This window comes from Hypomesus transpacificus, chromosome 1, assembly GCF_021917145.1.
Source record: "Hypomesus transpacificus isolate Combined female chromosome 1, fHypTra1, whole genome shotgun sequence".
Lineage (NCBI taxonomy): Eukaryota > Metazoa > Chordata > Actinopteri > Osmeriformes > Osmeridae > Hypomesus > Hypomesus transpacificus.
In genome coordinates this window covers 6351702-6370884 of record NC_061060.1, presented here as the reverse complement: position 1 = coordinate 6370884, position 19183 = coordinate 6351702, and the positions used below count along the sequence as shown (strand labels likewise).

Sequence of the window (19183 nt, the reverse complement as noted above, 5' to 3'; positions counted from 1 at the left end):
TCAACCTGGAGCACACTGCAGTCTGAACTGTGGCTGAAAAACACACAGTCGCAGTGAAATACACACACAAGCTGAAGAACATACACGCATTCTTATATACACTCACAGACACTTAAGATTGAGGAGGGGGGGAGACAGAGTTAGTAACAAATGACAAAAAATAAGGGTAACCAGTATAAAAAAAAGGGGAGAAGAGGAGCGGATAGATGGATAGAGACGAGTTGCAGGATGCACATTCACACACACACATAAGAATCATATCCAATGAATGTACAACACATTCATTCCTTCATACACACACTTAGAAGAAGTGTGTGGATTTCTGGGGAGGTCGTTCCTGACATGGGTTCTGAGGCAAACTAAATGCAAAAGTTCCTTAACCCAAAAGCCGATCAACTAGCTGCTTGAGGACTTGCCACCAATAAAAAAAGAGCCTGAGGACACAGCCAATCCAGCTGGAGGACAGCCAGTAAACTGGAGATTGGAGGAGAATATAACCAGTGGTAAGGCTCTTGGGAAATTCAAAACTAATAGAATATAGTTTTTTTTGTGTTTCTCCATGTGGAAACTGGAGATAAAGTTATCTTTGGAAAAATGCCACAAGAATGCATGTTCTTCAGGTCAAAGTGTAAAGAGTTTTAGGTTTTGTTGAACTGTGTATGCAAACAGTATTAAAACCAATGAGTTGTAATGCTGATGTTATGTATCCAATACAATCCACTTTTTGTAATTAAAGCTAACAAAGTGATACATCTTGGAGTGAGAACGTGGGAGAGTGAGTAAGTGTGAGAGAATGTGAGTGAAAGAGAGAGAGACAGAGAGAGAGAGAGAGAGAGAGAGAGAGATTGAGAGAGAGAGAGAGAGAGAGAGAGACAGCAACAAAGAGAAGGCAAACATTTTCAGTGAATTTATGCTTTAACTGGAGAGACAGTTTTAGGCGGAAATCCAACATTTCTTCAATGTCACTGAACCCTGTAGAGGACAAGTTGGTTAGACAGCCATGCGGCAGTTACAGTGAGAAGGAGAAAAACATGAAAGCCGGGTTGTTTGGAGTAAAGGACAGAGGGTGGACTCCACTTGTTTTTCTGACGCATACTCATTGGACCAGGAGGGCTTCTAATTCAATTAAATATGAACTCCCCCAAAAACTTGCTCTCCCTTCTTGTTGTTCTTCCTTCTTTTACTGAACTATCCCTCTCTGAATCCATTGCCGTATACATGTGCAATTACCTTCCCACTTCCCTTTCTGTCTAGCCCCTATCTTTTCATGTGGGTGTCTGTTGTATGTCCTGGACATTTGTCTCTGTCTTGTGTGTGCATCTGAGCAGAGAGGATTTCCACCCATACCACAGGACAAGGACACCTACCCACCACTGGAGCCTGACAGGACAATAAGCAATAACTCTCTCTCTGTGTAGATAAAAGACAGGGAGAGGCTCTCACATGAGCATGCAGTCCATCTAACATGAAACAGCCTCAACAACACTCTCTTGCCATGTGTTGCTAAACAGCAGCTGTGTAGCCATGCAGTTTCACCTGAGATCAGAGACAAAGTGGGTCATGATTAGGTTGCTTGATCATAGCAAATACATTCAAAAATAACTAGTCATCATAGCATGTCTGATACACTACAGAAAACAACCTGTTCTGACTCCCACTACCCCATGGATGGATATTAAAGTGGAAATGCTTAAACATATGTGTATAAGGTGCTACACTGGAAGAAAGGTTCATGGAATTGAGTCCCTTAAGATTTTAAAAGGGAGCATCTGAAGCAACCCACCTTGTGGAAGGAGCAATGACGCCCTCATGTGGCAATGTACATTTAAGACTTTCAAACACACAAGAACGACCCACTGACCAACAGACAGGCAACAGAGCTGCTAGTTATAGCCAAAAACGAGCCAAGTAGTGAACAGTTGGTGAGGATTATTATTTTATTGATTTACCACCACCACCTCAAATCTAACACATTCAGAACAGAGAAATCCAGCACAACCAAACTGTAACCACTGGGGCCTGGGATTCGTTTTTTAAAAACTGTACAAAAAGGTGACTTATATTTAAAAAGTTCATATCAAGCCTTTTATTTGGTATACAGATAATATTTCATATATTTATACAGTCTTGTATATAGATATAACATGTGCCACTGCAAAGTCACAGACAAAATCTTTATCTTTAATAGGGACAAAACAAAAACAAGAGAGAAATATATATATATATATATATATATAAGGATACAAACGCGCTCAAGTTGAGTACAGGTAAGAGTGTAGAAGTGAACAATGTTCAAAAACGGAATGATGAGGTAACTGCTTAGCAGAAAGAACTACTGAGACGCTAATAATGGCCCAGATGGATCGCAACAGACACCGGTGGGGCAACCGATGGGGCATGCGGGCATTGTGGTGCTGGGCACCTCTCCTACTTTACCACACTGCAGCAGTCACAACACCAAATCAGTAGCCGTTGGAAGCTCGCAAACACTAGAGAAGCTAGTGCTCAAATCCTGTGCTGTAAGTTTGGTTGAAACAAGCTACAGCGGTGAAAAGCCAGCGTGCAGCATTTGTAAAACGTGTACGCGATTCAACTGCATCTGACAAACGTTTAGTGGCAGGGGAGTTTTGGCTTGGAGGCAAGTTCCTCAACCACAGGGAGAGACGGTGGACACACTTCATCCTCAGGTCATGCAGACGCCTGTTCACCACCAGTGAGGTAGGAATCGGAGAAGTCTGTTTTTAAGCACTGGAAAACCTTAATGGACATGGGACTTGTCATTTTGTGGTATTCACCCTTATGCAAGTCAGTTGGCAGATGATATTATATCCCAGACATAATGGTTGAATTCAGGTGGAATGAAGCATATCAAATGCCCTGGTGCATACTGTGCTGCTCACATTCATTCACACTCAGACATATCTAAGGTCTGGTACATATAGAAACTCATGCATGCTCAGAAACGCAAATACAGTCTCGCTAACACACAGACAAACACAGAGGCCAGGAAACACACACACACAGGCAATTTTGTGTATACATATGCATGCACATGTAACAACCAATCAAACTCGGTTACACACACATACACAGGTGCAGTTGAAGCTGAAGGACATTCACAGCTGAGAAGACGTGAGGCTTAACAGAAGTCGATTAGGGTTGGACAGGATTGTGTGGGCGAGGGGGGGGGGCAGTGCTAAAACTGTTTAACAGTTGGAGTGGTTTGTCTCCCTCTGGTGGTCACTCAGAGTCTCGCTGGACCTCGGAGGCGTCGGCCCGACAGATGGGACACGTCCTGTTAGCCTGGGTCGGGAAGGAGAGGACAGGAAACAAGAAACGAGAGACGGAGAGAGAGTGAGACAGATGAAGACTAAAAGTTTTGGGTTCAAAACCTTTAAACTAAATATATCAATCAGTAGCAAAACATCTTACCCTTAGCCACTTGTCGACGCACTTGCCATGGAACTCATGACTGCAGGGTAGAACTCTCAACAGCTGGCGAGACTCAAAATCACTCATACACACCACACACCTGTGGGAAAACCACATTAATATGGAAAACAAAAAAAAACCATACCAACCAATAACCAACGTGCATAATTGTAAACGCCAATCAGCCTCTGATCCAACTCGCTGCTGCAACGGGACAGTGGGAGACAGAGAGAGAGACAGAGAGAGAGAGAGAGCACTCACAGGGTTTGTTCTGACTGGTGGTTGTTGGGGTTGAAGCGGTAGGAGGGCAGCTGTTCGATGTCCCCCTTGGTCAGGCCCCGGAGCTTGGCCTCGCCCAGCCGCTCCGCCAGGTTGAGCAGGGCCTCGTAGTTCTCCACCTCCCCATCGTCCACGTCCAGCTCCAGGCTGATGGCGGGGCCTGCGGGCTGCACAGGCAGCATGGAGCTGGGGGAGCACAGGACGAGGAGGGGACACTTCACTTTCAAGGTGTGGGTCAGTAGCTTAAAGGTGTGGGTCAGTAATTTAAAGGTGTGGGTCAGTAGTTTAAAAGTGTAGGTCAGTAGTTTAAAGGTGTGGGTCAGTAGTTTAAAGGTGTAAGCACTTAGAGGTAAAGGAACGACGCCATGATCAGGAGTGATGGTTAAAACGCCTATGGTGAGATTCCTCCAGGAGGTCATGAAAGACGCTCGTTTTAGCTTTTCACAAAAATCCCCAAAGGGGCCGATGAGCTACTTACAGGAAGTAAGGCAGGAAGCTGGGGTGGTAAGGCGAGGGTGGCAGTGGCAACTGGGAGCGGTGGCGTCGCCCTGGGATACGACGAGGCATGAAGTTTGGATACGACTGAGAAGCACAGAGAGCAAGAGAGAGAGAGAAACAAACAAACGTGGAAATCATTTACAATTAATACATCTTAAACACGCCTCATTGAACGCTCCTTTAATGTGGGGGTTGGGTTATAGCTCACCACTCCAAAGAACTCCTGTGGCAAAGGATCGTGGGAGAGGAAGTGCAGCTGGGTGGAGTGGGGGGGCAGTGATGGGTGTGTGGCAGGGGGGTAGTGGAGCCCCGCCCCCAACGACAGGTGCTCCCCCAGAAGCTCCACATCGTTCTCTATTCCTCTGCAGGGGCTGGCACCGACGGACGACAAGAGACAGGGAGGAAGAGAAAGACAGACAATCAAAATAAAGGTTGCAAGTAGCTTCCTAGAGACTTAAGAGTGTTGAACGACTGCCAACCTTAATATCAGTTCCTGTAAATTCACATGGAAAGTTTTCCCCACTGAAAATTCCTGTCATTTTGCAACTCCAACTAGGATAACAGTATGCTCTGTAGCTGGCACCACATGTAGGCCCTGTAGAATAACTTAACAGACTCATCCCCCCCCCCCCCCAACAGAAACATGATCCGTACGCCCCCACTCACACTCACCGAGCGGGCCTGCTGGGTGGGGTAGGGTCCGAACTGGCCCGGCTGGGGCAGGTGAGCGGGGTGGTGGGACAGGTGTGGGGGTGGTTGATGGGGAGGAGGTGGGGGGGGGCAGGAGGAAGGCGGGGTCACTGGAGAGCAGCGAGGGGAAGTGGTAGGGCATGGGCAGGTGCTGCACAGAGCAGGTCTGCAGAACCTGAGGAAGGGAGGGGGGACAAGGGTCAGCTCTCACCAGATCTGCTTCACAGTCACTGGTCATCCATCACACAGATTACACATCCAGCCCATTTCAGCAGGCAGGCAGAGGGGACACATTTCCAGTCACTGGTGGAACATCACAGGTGGTGCCACACTGCAGACGGGGGTAATGCTGACCGCTGAAGACCACTGAGCATGCTGGGAGCTGCTGGGGGGGCAGAGCGGGGGGGCAGGCCAGGGGGGGCCCCCTGGAGGAGGAGACTGGGTAGGACACCTGAGCAGAAGCCTGCGGGCGGGGGGAGAACAAAGGGGAAACAGTTACTCAACAAATCAATAATTTGCGCTCTTGTGCATTTACCGTCCACCCACCGATTTCTTCCACTCAAATCTGACACACTTGACTCACTTAATAACCACACACAAAACATTCACAAACCCCACCAAACACACTTTAAGGGCCCTACACGAGACACACACTCACTGCCAGAAAAATTGCCATCAACTGCCACCCATTTACATTTCTGAGTAAAAACAACACCAATGACCTCGACCGAAAAAAATTATGAAAAAGAAATAGCTACCAACCTGGTCATGGAGGTCCAGCATCATGGTGCTCTGCTGCTGGGGAGGGTGGGGGTGCTGGGGGAGGGTGGGGGGTGCTGGGGAGGGTGGGGGGTGCTGGGGAGGGTGGGGGTGCTGGGGGGAGGGCGGCAGGGTGCAGCAGCCGAGGAGACAGATTGGAGGGGTGGAGGCTCCGTGGGGACAGGTTGGAGGGGTGGTAGGGCCCTCTCATCGAGGGGAGGACCCCGGGGGGCCTGCTGGGCGAAGGGGTACGTCTGGGGGGAGCGCAGCGTGGCGGTAGTTCTCGTCCTGGGGCCCAGAGGGAGGGCCATGGTGGGGGTGAGGGTGAGGGGGGAAGGTGGTGGTGGTGGGGGGTTGTGATGGTGGTAGTGGTGCTGGTGCTGGTGGTGGGGGTGAGGGTTGTGGGTGAGGGTGAGGGTGGTGACGGGTGAGGCGGTCCCGGCGGCCACGCTGGCGTCTCATTGGAGGGCTGGGGAGGGTCAGATTAGCACCATGATCAGTACTATGGTCATTATCATCAGTACCATGGTCATCATCGTCATCAGAGGGCTGCTGCCGGGGGGTGCTCATACCTGCGGGCGGTTGCGGACGGGCGTGTGGCAGCGCTCGGGCATGTAGTGGGGGGTGAGGACGGCGACTGGGGGGCAGCTCCCACGGACGGATGGGGGGAGGAGGGAAGTCGGGGGGGGAGACCGAGCTGAGGTCCAAGACAGACTGCTGGGGAGAGACGCTGTCGCTTAGGGCTCGGACTGTCCTCCATCTGGGAGGGAAGAGACAGGAGAGGGACAGAGACAAAAAAGAATTTCATTTACTGGTCTGTCAGCAGGGCATAGATATCATGACAAATACATATATGTATATCATATGTACATTATGTAAAAACCATGTTACTGATATAACCCAGACATATAGGAATTTGACTCAATCTTGTGACATCATTTAAAAAAGGTGGTACTAAGAGGTTTCTTCCAAACTACAGGTGGATTATCCAGCTCACCTTGTCCCGGTCGTCATTGCACACACTGTCTGAGTGAAAGTGAAGCCCTCCCCCTAGAGGATGGAGCGGAAAAACAACAGGCTGAGGTCAAACACACCACATCATAACAAGCGCCAAGACCTCGTCCTGCTTCACCATCAAAATACACCAAAGTCACTCCTTCCCCCTCTTTCCTAAGTCTTGTTTTTCCTCAGTAAGAAAATTATATCAAGGCCCAGAAAAACTGTTTGGTGTTCTTAGATGGATGATGTGTGGATTAGGACTCGCCACAATCACCCTGGCCTGGGTTGGAAGTCTGCATATGAGAGAGAGAGAGAGAGAGAGAGAGAGGAGAGAGAGAGGAGAGGAGAGAGAGGAGAGAGAGAGAGAGAGAGAGAGGAGAGAGAGAGAGAGAGAGAGAGAGAGGAGAGAGAGGAGAGAGAGAGAGAGAGAGAGAGAGAGAGAGAGAGAGAGAGAGAGAGAGAGAGAGAGAGAAGAGAGAGAGGAGAGAGAGAGGAGAGAGAGAGAGAGAGAGAGAGAGAGAGAGAGGAGAGAGAGAGAAGAGAGGAGAGAGAGAGAGAGAGAGAGAGAGAGAGAGAGAGAGAGAGAGAGAGAGGAGAGAGAGAGAGAGAGAGAGAGAGAGAGAGAGAGAGAGAGAGAGAGGAGAGAGAGAGAGAGGAGAGAGAGAGAGACGGGAAAAGGAGAGAGAACTCCAAGAGACACTGATCTATTAAAACTCTCAGCAACTGTCCCTCTGATCTCAAACATGACTCTGCTATGCCTCTCTACACTCAAGCACACAAAACACACCAACCTCCAAGCGCACACAGACGCAATCTCCAACAATCCTTCACAGACACTCAGAGTTGTCCTTGTGTTCTTCTGAAGGGAGTTTTTTTTGTTTTGATCTCATTTCATTTACAGTATGTAACTATGTGTATGAATGTTTTTCAAAAGACTCCTTTTTATTTATATAAATAAAAAGGAGTCCTTTGAAAAACATTCAGAGCACCACTGTCTACCCCCTCCTTCAGCAAGCCTCCTCAGTCTGTTTAAAAACAACAGATCTGAGAGGCCTCTGCCTCTCTTTCTTCTTCCCTTTGCAATGTGCTCTGGAGCGCTGTGAAGTCTGCAGAGAATCACAACTCAAAGAGGCCCAGTCGGCGGGTGCAGAAAACAGGCTACATGCATGAGGAGGGAGGGGGGGGGGGGGAGGACTGAGGTCCAGACATGTTTCAAGCCTTGCTACTCTTTTGACAGCTGAACACCAACAGATTCCAAGACTAAACTGTAAGACTTCATCGACATGACAAATTTAGCAGCACAAAACATCCAGTGTTGTCTGCTAAAAGACATAGACACACGCCAAGATAGAAGGAAAATGAGAGTCTGAAAATGATCATGATATTCTCAGCCCCTCCAGATCCAGCCCTGACACCTTCCCCTGAAAGTGATGTTAAGAGTTGTGAAATCCTGAGCGCTCAACTCCCCCCATCCCCTCTCCCTCCCAGAGGAACACACACACTTCAGAAAAAGGCATCTGCAGCTGCTAGGAGAGACAAGGAGGATCAAACAGCTGGGAGACGGAGCACTTCAGTCATACACACATGAATCCCTCTTTGTAGTGTGTGTGCCTGCAAACTGGGGTGTGTGTGTGGATGTGTTCCTCTGCGTGGGTTATTTTGGGTCAGGAAACAGCAGTGCAATGCCATTACAACAGCGCTCCATTAAAAGCTTGTATTCATTCATGGCTCTTTCTGCCGAGGGCAATGCACTCTATTAGAATGACACGCTGCTTCCTCCTCCTGCTTCCTGGTTAGTGGAATCCACTAATATCACTTTTAAAGTTCAGGCACATCGGCCCTCATGTAACTCTGTGGTATTGAAGAGAAGGGTTTAAAGTGACAAATAACAGGTTAACAAAAGTTCAAGGTAGGTGCTCTTATGGACCTTTGCTGTGCTCACTGTTTAGGAACGTGTTTTAAAAAAATGATGCAGTCAATGCTAGCACTAATACTCCGGGTCAAATGAGTCAGAACTCACTAGCTATCTGTCGCTTACTGGAAACGTGTTCATACTGAGCCTTTGGGCGTTTCATTTCCAGTGACCAAGTGCTGAGAAGGTCCAGCTTTGACAAAAAGGACTGGGTCCATTCTAACCATAACAAAACAGAAGCAGGAAAAAACAGCATGGAGATTACATGGAAAGCCCAAATTAGCAATATTAGAGACATCACACAGCTTTGAGCAGTGTGCTAGGCCGACACTTCACACCAGTCAAACCACCAGCGGTATAATCACCTAGGAGGTGAGATGCATGCAGATGAGAAGTCTGCCCTGTGATGCAGCATGTAGCTTACCAGCGCCAAGCTGTCTGTGTGCTCCGTGCGAAGCATGCCGCTGAGCCCCGGCAGGTAGGTAGTTCCCCTGGGTATGTTGATTATCAGTGTAGCTGCGTGCCCCGTGAGGCATCCACCCGGGGTTGTTCTGTTGGGGGTAGTTAACCCCGACCCCGCCGCTGGAATTTAACATACTCCCGTTGCCGATTGCGTTGCTGCCGTTCCCTCCCCCGTTCATGCCATAATGATAGAATCCTGACCGCGACCGTGAGCGAGTCCTCGGGGGGTCCATGGCTTAAGGAGGTGGTAGTGTGAAGCTGTATTGAGGTAGATGGCTGATGTCTGGACGAGGTTCACCGTAGCAGGAGCCTCCTTCTTGTCAGGCCGACTTGTCTCCTCGTATCCGCCTTGGTATCTCCGTTACCGTCTTGGAAGTCTTCTTCCTCCGCATTAACCGTTTGTTAAAAGGAGAGGTAAACTGCTAGCACCGAATAGGTAGGCTACAGAGCCGTTATCTAATGCTCATCATGCAACATAAGCAATGGGTCTTTCTTTTCGACTCTGCCGAGTCCAGCTGAGTTGTTGCACCTCAGCTCACGCAGTGAGTGCAAAACGCTAGCCCTAAAACGATTTTATATCCCTGTAAAATCAATAATGTGGTATCAGTTGCAGTAATGATTACACCACCAAGACACAACAGTCTGGATGGCATACCAACATTTTCCTTTATTTCAAAACTGCAGCCAGATGAAGGAACAGTTGAACCAGATCGCTTTATGTTACCAATTCTCCAGTATAAGCCTAGCAGATATCCCCATGTTCCCTACACCACCACGCAAATAAATATTTGTAGTTCATTTGAGCACAACAAAGTTCCACGTAGTTGGCGTGCAAATCTCGCTTTTTCTTTCTTTTCTTACGAATAATTTGAAAAATGTAAAATATACCTCAGATATTAGTACTGATACCTTTCAGTACTACTTTTGGTCTTGGTTAGTTAGCATTCGGCGCTACTAGCTCGTCAAGAACACAAGGCATCACAAACCAGGGGAGTCTTGCTACTACTACCTAGCTAGCGTTTACTCGGTACTGTACTGTAGCACTAGCCAACGTAATCGACCAAAATGTACGTAGCTAGTCTACATATTCAACTATTAGATTGATCACATTAAACCTTCGAAATCTGAAACATACTGACACATTATTTAGCAATCTCAGTATTCTTGCCGGTTAGCTCAATCTAATTATCGCCTAAAAATATACCATTGTCGTAGCTATCATTGCTAGCCTAGCTAGCTAACAACAACAGGAAAGCTAGCCGAGTTAGTCAAACAAGCCAGAGCAGCCGACATTTCAAGCTACCCAGCGATGTAGTTCAGCAAGCACACTAACCTCTTAAAATGTTTTTGGTTACAGCAGATATTGGTGAGCGAATCCTCTGTTTGAAGCAATCAAGTGTGTTCATTTGTCTTCAGATTATTGGTCTTAGTCCAGTTTAAATCCACACACTATACATTTGCTGCTGTTTTCTCTGGATGTTAGTGGGTAGCGCAAGTGAAGATCAATCAATGGGATTTTCAGATCTGTCGCCAGGCTAGTCAAATAGAATACAGAACAAATTAAACGATTTGTCCTTTCACGCCCCAAATAAAATAAAATACAGCAAATAAGTCTACTTGCAATGATTCACTTTGTACGATGTCTTCAAAGAGATTACAACAGAATGCAACGAAATGGGCGGTGACAATGCATCAAGGAAACAGAACAGCAATAATCGATGCCATGATCGACTCGTTTTGTCTGACAAACGACTAGTAATAACCACGCTAATTAATAATTGAGCAGCCTGTTTCAGCACACGAATAAAGAAATGACATGGTATAGTGTGGCGTGATTTGAGCACAAGGCATAAATACTACGTTATTAATATAACATGGTTGGCAACATCTTAAAATATAATAAACATTTTAAAATATAATAACTTATTGTATTTTAAAATGTTGTCCATCATGCCTAGGTGTATAATGTAAAAGATGATAATTCTTGTTTTTTGTTGTAAAATGAATGGATTTAGTATAGATTAGTAACTCTTTTTCAGACCTGGCCTGCCCCATCATGTCCTACTTTGTCCTGCAATGCTTCACACCAGTGTTTTACAACAAAATGCATGGTTGTATTTTAGCCTCTCCTTCTCCCTCTAATTTCATACACAAATACACCATTATAATGTGCAGTGAAAAATCTGTTTTAAATCACAAATGTGATAAAGGGTATGCTTATAATGTGTAAAACCAATAGAAACCATTGATTATAACATTTAGTCATTTTAGCAGACACTCTTATCCAGAGATTATAACCTGTGTTTGTAATTGCAAACATACCGACATGCAGAGTGTGTGTGCGCGTGTGTGTGAAAGGGAAAGAAATAGTAAACATCAGTTTATATTGAAAGATGTCTCTTAACAATAATGTAGTTTTCTGTAATTTGTAGCAAAATGATTTGTTCCAGGCATGCAAGGCAGTTTGGAAATATACATGAAAATACAGCCTCTCAATCAAAACGTGTGACACAATGCAATTTTCTGGCCCAGATGGAAAAACCTTACAGAAACATTTTGGCCTGCCAACTTGGAATAAAAAATAGGACCACAACAGAAGTTACTATGCTCTGCATTGCATCATATTTTTCCATGTCCATAAAAACCAAATGTTCTTTAGTCCTTATAACAAAAGAGCAGGATTTAACAGATGTAAATAAATACATTTTGTCTGGCTGAGAGCATTATTAAGTGCCTTGCATGATTACTACTTCTACTTCCTTTCCAGTCCTAAAACAGGCCTAAGGCAGTAAGTTCATTCAGAGGTTGGTCATGTATTCAGGAGTCACACACCCAATGCTAACTCCTGCGGTTCCGTACCCTGTGTTTGAAGGAGAGAAGGGTCTCGTCCTTGGGTCCAAGGTCATCTCGCAAATACAGATCCCCATGCTTCATCCCTCCTTTCTTTTTCCACCTCTCTGCCTCTCTGCTCTTCCTACTCTTCTCCCTGCTCTGGCTCCTTCTCCCCCTCTCTTGACTGTTCCTCCTCTTCTGCAGTGGAGGTGAGGAGTCCCTAGAGCGATTTCTGTCCATGTCTTTGGCATGGCTCTCTTTGTCAAAGCCATCCCATGTGGTGGTCCCTAGCCCCCCTTCACGCCTGGCATGGGCCTCTCTCCTCAGCATCTTTACCTTCCGCCTCTCCCTGCGTCTTTCTGGCCATGTCTTCCTCCTACCCCCCTCCTTCCGGGCCTCCAGGCCCCTCTTCTTGGGAGCTGGGTGCTCCTCCTCACCGCTGGCCTCTGTAAGCTCAGAAGCCCTTTTGTGCTCTGGAAGCGAGGTGTCGCCAATCTGTGTCGAGTCTGGGTTTGGGCAAAAGCAATTTGCTGTTTATATATACTCAGCTACTGTGGTTGTGAGTGTATGTGCGTTTGCATGCCGATTAAGTGAAAACACGTATTACCCCTGCCTTTTTCCTGTATCCCAGCATCATCTATGAGGTTGTCTCGCGAGTCATCATAGTGACAGACATACGGGAGGGAGGGAAACGTCCCACTGATCATCCTTCTCACGGTACACTCCTGCAAAAGAGAAACCAAGCAACAAAAAGAATGAGAGGGCGGGAAAAGGTTAACAACAAAACGACGAGAGCGTAAATTAGAGAAGTAACTAGTCACACACTGGTAATGTGTGACGGAGGAGGAGAGCAGGAGAGAATGTTCTCATTCATACATGCCCATAGTGTCCTCTCCTGGAGCAGTTGTAGCAGTGGGCGGAACGATTCCTGTAATTGGGGGCGTGGTCTCGGTGTGGCCTGTGGGGTACTCGGTCTCGAGTCTGAGGAAGTTGAAAAGACAGATGTAAGAGGGTTAGGTCCAACACTTCAACCCTGCTCTTTTCTTCTCTTTCCACCAACCCTTGTGACTCACTGTAAGGTGGTACTGTCTCCATGTGTCTGGGCAGCCCTGTTGACAATGCAGAGAAACCCATAAGGAGAGAGTACAGGCATGGAACAAGGCATGTCAGAAAAAAAACAGAGAGGTAAACAACAAACCGAAATACAGTACAGTACAAGTGTACTGTACTTGTACAAGTACAGCTTGTATTTATTCATAGCAAAACCTCACAACCTACAAGCTAACGGTTGTGTGTAAACACAGCAATGGACAAACATTTGCTGCTAGACTTAATCGGAAGCACCACACATACACAGAAAATACATACGCACATACACACACACACACACACAAACACAGGCAGTGGACATGCACACACACACACGCAGTGGACGTGCACAGACTCACGTCAGAGAGGTGTCCAGTCATCCCACAGCGGTGGCAGTGTTGGTACCAGACAGGGGGCTTTGGGCAGGCCTGGTACCCATGGGAGGGAAGTCCGCAGCTGGGACAGTGCCGGCCAGGACAGGCCCTCTGGAAGTGGCCCTGGAGTCCACACAGCACACAGGTGGGTCGCTTCTATAGACAGAAACACCAAGCTGGTGACGAGTGATCCATTTCTATCATCATTGTCAATGCAGTATAGAGTATACACTGTTCTGTGTGTATACACTGTGTGTGTGCACTGTGTGTGGGGGGGGGGGTCCTACCCTGGGGATGGGGCAGCTCCTGACCAGATGCCCTGTCTTGTTGCAGTTGTGACAGGTCAGACTCCGGTCGGGGGTGTAATAGCGGCTGGGTCGTGATTGGTTGTATACTCCCTGGGCATTAAAGAGAACCATGACAACACCTCCAAGCCAGCCAATCATCTCAGACCAAATGTGCCTCTCACAGACTACTCTCTAACAGATGAAATCTAATTGTTATAAGATACAGTACATTCCCTTCGTGATTTTGCAGTAATGATGAGACTATTACCTTGTCTTTTGCTGATATGGCCCAGTCGGGATTAAAGGCAATTTTTGACTTCTGTTCCTCTGTTGGGATGACAGAACGCTTCAGAACAAGGCTCCAAGAACATAACAAGTGGGACCATAATACTGTGTGGATAGTTGTGCCTCCTTATTCAACCACTAAGGGCATCTTAGCTTAAAATACAACAGCTGCACACGTTTCTGGGTGATTTATTCAATATATTCCAGTGCGGTAGTAAACTAACTGTTCCACAGTCATTCAGAAAGTCTCTTGAACTGTCACAGTTCTAACTGCAGGCTTTTCATTGCCTTTGTAGTTTTCAATATTGGGGAAAATACATCCTTTCCCTCTGTATATGTAACTCACAGTGTATACATGCTTTATTGTTTGTGTAATAATTGTATGAGGACCTCGGACACTCTGTTTTGTCTTCGGAACTTTTATTGCTTAAGGGAACTCAACCTCAGCCTCTAAAATGCTAAAACTCAACTGGTATTGTATATAACTTTCTGTCAGGGGAACTGTCAATGTGTGGAACTCCCATTGTCTATAGAACACATTGTGGAAGTCTTGTTGTATGTGGAATTCTCCTCGTCTGTGGAACTCTGTCTGTGAAACTCTGCCTTGGTAACTACTAGGTTAGTACTCTGTCCTATCTGGTGCCATGATGTCAGTTGTTCCGCCTGGTCCTCACCCTCATCTCCAGAATCAGACTCTGAACTTCCACTGCTCCAGTAGCCCAGGTTAAGCTGAATGTTCCTGTCTCCATCTTGCTCCTCTTCTTCCAGGATCATCCACTCCTCTATGGGCTCATCCCAGTCCACGTCCTGATCCTCTTGGTCTGAGTTTCGGCCATCCCTGGAGGATGGACTGGGGCACCTGACTTTTTTATATGCGGAAAAGGGGAAGGCCAGAACTAGGGGAGGAGAGTTGCCTGGATTGGCGAGTGAGCTGCTCTTGGGTGTCCGTTGTAATGAACTAAAATCTAACTCACTTTCTCCTTCTGAAGTACTGTCACATCCCTCAATGTAGTGTACGCTGTATCGTCGTACAGTTAGTTCAGCGCCATCCGTCTGTTTCCCACCAAACATCAGTTAACCAGACATATCACCATACAATAACCATATTGCAGGAAATTAACCCCAGTTATTTTTTCGTTGAACAACTCTAAACGTCATGTGCCTTAACATTAGCTAGCTAGCGTGGCTAAATAACTGTCCACAAAGACACGTTTGGTAGTAGTCAGTGTTATGTGTAATTAATAAAAAATAAAATAAAAAAAGAATCGTGCTCATAAAATGTCTTAATTTTACATATTATATATTCCAATTTATCTCTTAGAAAAGACGGCTAGATTATGTTACTCCGAGTTTTCAATGCAAAGCTCCTCAGTGGATGACCGAAAACCTTCGCAGGGTTTTCCGCTAAACGACGGTACAAACTCAAATATTTGTTGGACAACAAAAGTTGAAGTTGCTTAGAGTAGAGTACAGCGTAGAGCAGGGGTCGGCAAGTAACTTGGGCCACGGGCCAGTATTTTTCCTCGCCACTAGACGGCGGGCCAGAGTCTGGGTTACTGCCTATTTAGACGCTGCGATAGGTGCCCTTGCGATACGTGCACTCGCAACAACTAGGCCTATATGGAGAATGGGTATGTCTACTACAAATAGCTAACGATAATAAACCATGTGCATGAGCCCATTGGTGGTCTGTTAACGAACTGTATCAACATGGTCGTCACTGTCATCCCAACGTGGTGGGTCGTCATCGTTGGTGCACATAAATACTGTCATCAAGTGAGAATAGGATTACTAGGACCTAGTCAAGGTTTTAATGTGAGGTGAAATCGGAACTTCACATTAATGCGAGCAAAAATTTAATTTTTTACCTGGCTTTTTCAGTTCCTCCTGGGATCTTATCCCTTCCATTTTATTTTTTTCGCTTCAGCTTAATCTAGCTAACTCCCTCCACAACAATAAATTATGGTTTGTGTTTGAGAAACATGCGCGACAACTGAACTGCACTTTTTAATGCACGGTCTGATCATGCGCTTAATTAGATTAAAACATAATGTAGCCTATTAGCTTACTTTTCAGTCACACAGTAACTTAACAAACTTAAGGCATATCCTGTTATTCGGTGTGTGAAAAAAACAAAGAGAAAGCAGGCGATCTTCTGGCCCAATTTATAAGCGGGCAAAGCGGCCCACCGTGAATTCTCCCTATTCTCCCGATGGCCATTCCGGGCCTGAAACTATAAATTAATAAGCAATGTCGTGGGGGGTGCTATCGGGGTGCTTTGGTCTTTCTTGGGGGTGCTGAAGCACCTGCTAGCCCCTTCCTAGCGCTGCCATAGAGAGCGCTGCCCATGATTACTAACCATAACTGTGCTTTCACCTCAGGCGATCTGTCAGCCGTGAGGTGTAGCGATCATATGGTAGCGATGACATGGCGAAAAAATACTTCAGAAAAGTCAATAAGTGTATTCGACTTCATGCAGCGACGGCAGCGCCGACAGCCGGCTGCCTTGAAGCTGAGAATGCCATTGGTTACTTCAAGTCAACCGGGCTGCAGGCGACGCCGGCGCTGCATGAAGTCGACAACATCTAATGACACCATACCCAGTTTCCGGTTTCAAAATAAAAGTCGACGGGGAAAAAAACGTTATAAAAAATATATAATTGGAAATATTTTGACGGGCCAAATAAAATCGCTGGCGGGCCACAATTGGCCCGCGGGCCGCCTGTTGCCGACCCCTGGCGTAGAGTTTAGTACAGGAGGACTGTTTTTGTAAATGTCTTTCCTTGGCAAGCGACTCTGTAGTTAGTTTCGTTGCTATGCCAGATGGTTACCCAATTGAAAGTAGAGGTGTGCGTACATGGCATGCGCTGTTCAGAAGGTGCTTATGAAAACGGCTCTGCACCAAGAACCGTCTGATCCCACCTTTGAGCATCTGCACCATTCATGTTGTCTGATTTCAACATTTCTTTGTTATTCCTTTAGTCAGTTCCCAAACTTTAAGTAAATTATATAGGCTAGTCTAAAGATTAAAGCAACTATTTCTATTCTTCTAACAATTAAACACAATATATGACACATTTGGATTTACTTTTGTGATGGAGATACACTACGGCAAAGTGCCACTCAACATGCAAAGTAAGTAGAAATGTTCTGCCAATGATCTATTGATGTATCCTACTTCGCTAGATTATATTAGCGAAACATTTTCTACAGTAATATTAAAGTGTGCGTGTTTTAGAGAGTCTGTGTGGCACGCGCTGTGCAACAAACGGAACGTGCGTAAAGTTGATCCATAAATGTCTCCGTTCCAATGCCCAGGGCACGGTGGGGTGAACCAGCTGGGTGGGGTGTTCGTTAACGGACGACCGTTACCACAATTAGTCAGACAGCGCATCGTGGATCTGGCTCACCAGGGTGTTCGTCCGTGCGAAATCTCCCGCCTGCTGCGCGTCAGTCACGGCTGCGTCAGCAAAATACTATCCAGGTGAAAATAACTCACATTAATAGTTTTCAGATTGTGTTGAGGACTGTGCATAACCACCACAGCTGTGTAAACTCATTTTACTCAGGTTCCACGAGACAGGTAGCACCAGGCCAGGGGTGATAGGGGGCTCTAAGCCCAAGGTGGCAACCCCCAAGGTGGTGGAAAAGATCATCGGGCTCAAGCAGAGGCATCCTTCCATGTTTGCCCGAGAGATCAAAGAGAGACTGCTCCTGGAGAGGGCGTGTGACAATAACAGAGTACCCAGCGTTAGCTCCATCAACAGGTGTGTCTGTATGGGTGGGTGTTTATAAATGCTACAATAGCCTACATATCATGATAAGAATTATATTGATTATTTCCTTGTCTCTTTTTAGGATAATAAGAGATAAAGTTCAACTTCATCCTCTTTCTTGTGAAATAGGTACAGTAAGTGCCCTTCTACTCTATCTATTTTGACACATTTCACTCTCTTTCCAAACATCTTCTAACCTTTGACCCCCCTCAGTGTCAGTTACCACAGGTAACAGCTTCTCTTCTAACTCCTACTCTATCACTGGTATTCTGGGAACTGGTTCAAACGCAAGCAAAAGTGTCGAAGGTAGTGTGTGTATTCGTTTGCTTGTTGTTTTTGTAGAATTACTTGCAAAGTATATAAACTCATTGGTGATATGTTAATGTTAGTCTGGGTTTAACAACCTTCCCAGTGTGTAACCCACCTCCAACCTCGAGGCTCCTGTCTTTACCCAGCATGGGTAGCGTCGCCACCCGACATTCCATCTTCCTCACACTCTCATTACAGGCCTGCTTACACCTCCAGTGTTTCATCACATAATCTATTAGTGGTGGAAGGACACATACTGGCCTGCATACTTTCAGCATTTCATCGTGTCACCAATTATAGCAAAACCAACAGGAAAAGCAAGGAAATGAGGGAGAGGATAGCAAGAAGAGCAGGAGGGAGGGAGAGGAACAGTGCTAGATGCAAGAACAGACAGAAGTCCAAACATTGGTCTGATATGAAAACAAATTATGTTCCAGGTGGAGATTTCCCAAGCAGTTTCTACTCTGAAAATCACCGTTCCTCCCAAACCGAAGACTGGAATCTCTCAAACCTCAGCTTGACCTCTCGTTCCAATTTGCCAACTAACTTCAGCCATAGCCTGCCTGGTCATTCCTCTCAATGTGCTTACCTTTAGCACAGTCTCTTACAACAAAACCACTGGACTGATTATTTTCTTATGGTCTGCAGGGAAGCCATACTGCTACAGCTAAGATGGAGAGAAGAACAAGTCACTCATTAGTATCATCATTGTGATAAAAGCCATCACTCACTGCAGTATGGTATTGTCTTTATGTTTTTACTATAGTAGTAAAAAAAAAGCATGCACTGCTGTATTCTCTGACCAGAGAACCAGCATCAAGCTAGGTAAAGAAATGCTGTTATTTTGTGAAGACATAACTCAAGTCACTGTTGGTTTCAAAATAAATGACAAATCGGTACAATGCGTGCAGTCTCTTTTTGTTTCTGTAAGTAGATAACACTACACACAAATGACTAAATGTAAAAAAAAAAAAAAAGACAAAATGTACACACACATAAAACTAAACAAGGCCCATCAGTGCAACATCTCATCTGTCCACTGGTACCCCAGGGCCCCGTCTGTTACCACTCCTGTCGGGGGCCATCATTAAGGTCCCTGTGATGGAGGGTGATGTTTGTCCCCTCTCAGTAGGGGGCCCCCTTGCCCATCCTCCCCCCAGACAGATGGATGGCAGGATTAAACAGAGAAGCAATGCTGCT

The 19183-nt window shown here is 46.2% G+C and overlaps 2 protein-coding genes and 1 pseudogene across 3 annotated transcripts; 1 reads left to right on the top strand and 2 right to left on the bottom strand.

Moving 5' to 3' along the window:
* Positions 1–1932: 1932 nt before the first annotated feature.
* LOC124469281 lies at positions 1933–10707 on the bottom strand (annotated as a pseudogene).
* Positions 10708–11209: 502 nt separating this feature from the next.
* LOC124467449 (zinc finger CCHC domain-containing protein 7-like) lies at positions 11210–15283 on the bottom strand. Of its 2 annotated transcripts, none has more exons than XM_047019744.1 (8): positions 14573–15283; positions 13882–13940; positions 13614–13724; positions 13312–13482; positions 12937–12972; positions 12740–12844; positions 12477–12588; positions 11210–12369 (listed from the first exon to the last, which is right to left on the bottom strand). In XM_047019744.1, the coding sequence occupies exons 1-8, from the start codon at positions 14967–14969 to the stop codon at positions 11870–11872; spliced, it is 1491 nt and encodes a 496-aa protein (XP_046875700.1). In that variant the 5' UTR covers positions 14970–15283; the 3' UTR covers positions 11210–11869. The 2 variants fall into 2 exon arrangements, with proteins under 2 accessions (XP_046875700.1, XP_046875693.1); XM_047019737.1 differs by having other exon boundaries at positions 11212–12369; positions 12471–12588.
* A 1495-nt stretch (positions 15284–16778) lies between these two features.
* On the top strand, positions 16779–18788 carry LOC124469276 (paired box protein Pax-5-like). The gene is made up of 6 exons (XM_047022446.1): positions 16779–17033; positions 17217–17382; positions 17468–17665; positions 17757–17803; positions 17888–17980; positions 18421–18788. The coding sequence occupies exons 1-6, from the start codon at positions 16994–16996 to the stop codon at positions 18576–18578; spliced, it is 702 nt and encodes a 233-aa protein (XP_046878402.1). The 5' UTR covers positions 16779–16993; the 3' UTR covers positions 18579–18788.
* Positions 18789–19183: the final 395 nt, after the last annotated feature.

Coding starts and splice junctions, on each gene's coding strand:
- LOC124467449 (XM_047019737.1), bottom strand. CDS start 14,969: ATGTTTGGTGGGAAACAGACGGATGGCGCTGAACTAACTGTACGACGA. Junction 12,973..13,311: donor TGACTGGACACCTCTCTGAC/GTGAGTCTGTGC, acceptor CATTGTCAACAG/GGCTGCCCAGACACATGGAG. Junction 12,370..12,470: donor GATACAGGAAAAAGGCAGGG/GTAATACGTGTT, acceptor GCCCAAACCCAG/ACTCGACACAGATTGGCGAC.
- LOC124469276 (XM_047022446.1), top strand. CDS start 16,994: ATGGAGATACACTACGGCAAAGTGCCACTCAACATGCAAA. Junction 17,034..17,216: donor AGTGCCACTCAACATGCAAA/GTAAGTAGAAAT, acceptor TCCAATGCCCAG/GGCACGGTGGGGTGAACCAG. Junction 17,383..17,467: donor GTCAGCAAAATACTATCCAG/GTGAAAATAACT, acceptor CATTTTACTCAG/GTTCCACGAGACAGGTAGCA.